The 1,507-nt window shown below is 31.6% G+C and overlaps 1 protein-coding gene across 1 annotated transcript; it reads right to left on the bottom strand.

The window, feature by feature from the left end:
* Window positions 1–812: 812 nt before the first annotated feature.
* LOC146886987 (uncharacterized) lies at window positions 813–1,305 on the bottom strand. Its single transcript, XM_085671966.1, has 2 exons — window positions 1,165–1,305; window positions 813–1,094 (listed from the first exon to the last, which is right to left on the bottom strand). The coding sequence occupies exons 1-2, from the start codon at window positions 1,303–1,305 to the stop codon at window positions 813–815; spliced, it is 423 nt and encodes a 140-aa protein (XP_085528092.1).
* Between the last annotated feature and the right edge of the window lie 202 nt (window positions 1,306–1,507).

Raw genomic sequence — 1,507 nt, 5'->3', positions numbered from 1 at the left:
TACAATAACAAACTTAAAAATTCAATAAGGATGTTAAAACCATTACTTAGTGCTATATTACCTCCTTCATTGTTGTGATTTCGGATATTGTACTCACAACAGTTTTATACATAAATTTCTCATGTTCACTATATTGAGACGATGAACTCAATTGGCTAACTTCTTGACTTTGACTAACTTCATTGCCAAAATGTCTATAATTCCAATATCTATGTCAGTATAAAATAATAAATGGAAAACAATGTTCTAAGAACTAAGTAATTCAAGAAATGCATATTGTATCCATTGCTCCTGGAACCGGACCAATTCAGAACATTCATCACCCATAAACAACTTTGAACCATTCCATGAATTTGATATTGACACTGGCCACCGTCCTAAATCCATCAGAAAAATAATGATTACAAAATCACATTACGAAACCACAAAATAATGAAATTAAATTCACAAACCTGAAGACGGCTTGATCTTAGCTTGAGTCAACATAACAACAACAATAAACGAATCTGGTTCTCCCCTCTAATTACTCATAAATTTAAAGTAATAGGAATCCCACAACGTACACCCAATAACAGCAGAACTATAAAATGAAACAACAATACATTATAAACAACAACACATATATGAAACCCTAATAAAATAAAACACTATACTTATCAAATACACAAACCTTAAATCCCTTATATGAAATACAACATTCTTGGACTGGGGATTACACCTGACATTATCCACCACTCCAATAATATCTAAAACCAATATTACCAAGAAAACAAAATCATTAAATATCTACAGGGTAAAGTAAAAAAGCATTATTATATGTACCTACCATACATCAAATCAGCAGAGAATTTTCCATTAACTATATCCTCGATACTTTTGAAGTTATAAATATTTAGAGCAATACTTGAAATTCGTTGTTCTTTTATAGTTGTTGCACCTATGAACAATAACTTGTATGGGTGGTCACAAACCCGAAATTGTCCTTGGTTCTTCATGATTTTAAAATTATGCATTATGTAGGTATGACCCTCAACCAACTTTTCTTCCCACAAACTTATATCTTCCTTTTTTACCATTGCATGAATCATATCCCCCTGGAAAAATAAGGTAAACAGAAAGATCATTCCATATCCCAAAATAAAGAACACAACAAACTTTATTTACCTTCTGATCCAAAAGAATCAACTCCATATGACGATTCGTATCCCGGTTTTGAACAAACCACAAATCCTTTACTCTCACACCAAGCTTCAAAGTCTCCTTCTTCTCATCTATATCTTTAATCAAATCAAATTTTCTAGCCATTTGAAGACAATAAATACAACCTACACAAACTCAAGAAGAACACCAACGTCCCACCCTTAGAAAAAACACACACGAAATAAAATCCATTTACATAAGCCGAAAAGTATATAAATAACAAAAAATAAAACTCAAAAATAAAGCAAAGGAAGATCATACCTCACGTAACTAGGGAAACGAAAATACAAACCAAAAGCGTTAAACA

Source organism: Vigna unguiculata, chromosome 4 (genome assembly GCF_037176805.1).
Source record: "Vigna unguiculata cultivar grain cowpea cultivar isolate G323 ecotype 2 chromosome 4, ASM3717680v1, whole genome shotgun sequence".
NCBI lineage: Eukaryota > Viridiplantae > Streptophyta > Magnoliopsida > Fabales > Fabaceae > Vigna > Vigna unguiculata.
The sequence above is the reverse complement of the archived record's forward strand: the minus strand, read 5'-3'. Positions and strand labels throughout refer to the sequence as shown.

Coding starts and splice junctions, on each gene's coding strand:
- LOC146886987 (XM_085671966.1), bottom strand. CDS start 1,305: ATGGCTAGAAAATTTGATTTGATTAAAGATATAGATGAGAAGAAGGAG. Junction 1,095..1,164: donor TGATTCTTTTGGATCAGAAG/GTAAATAAAGTT, acceptor TTATTTTTCCAG/GGGGATATGATTCATGCAAT.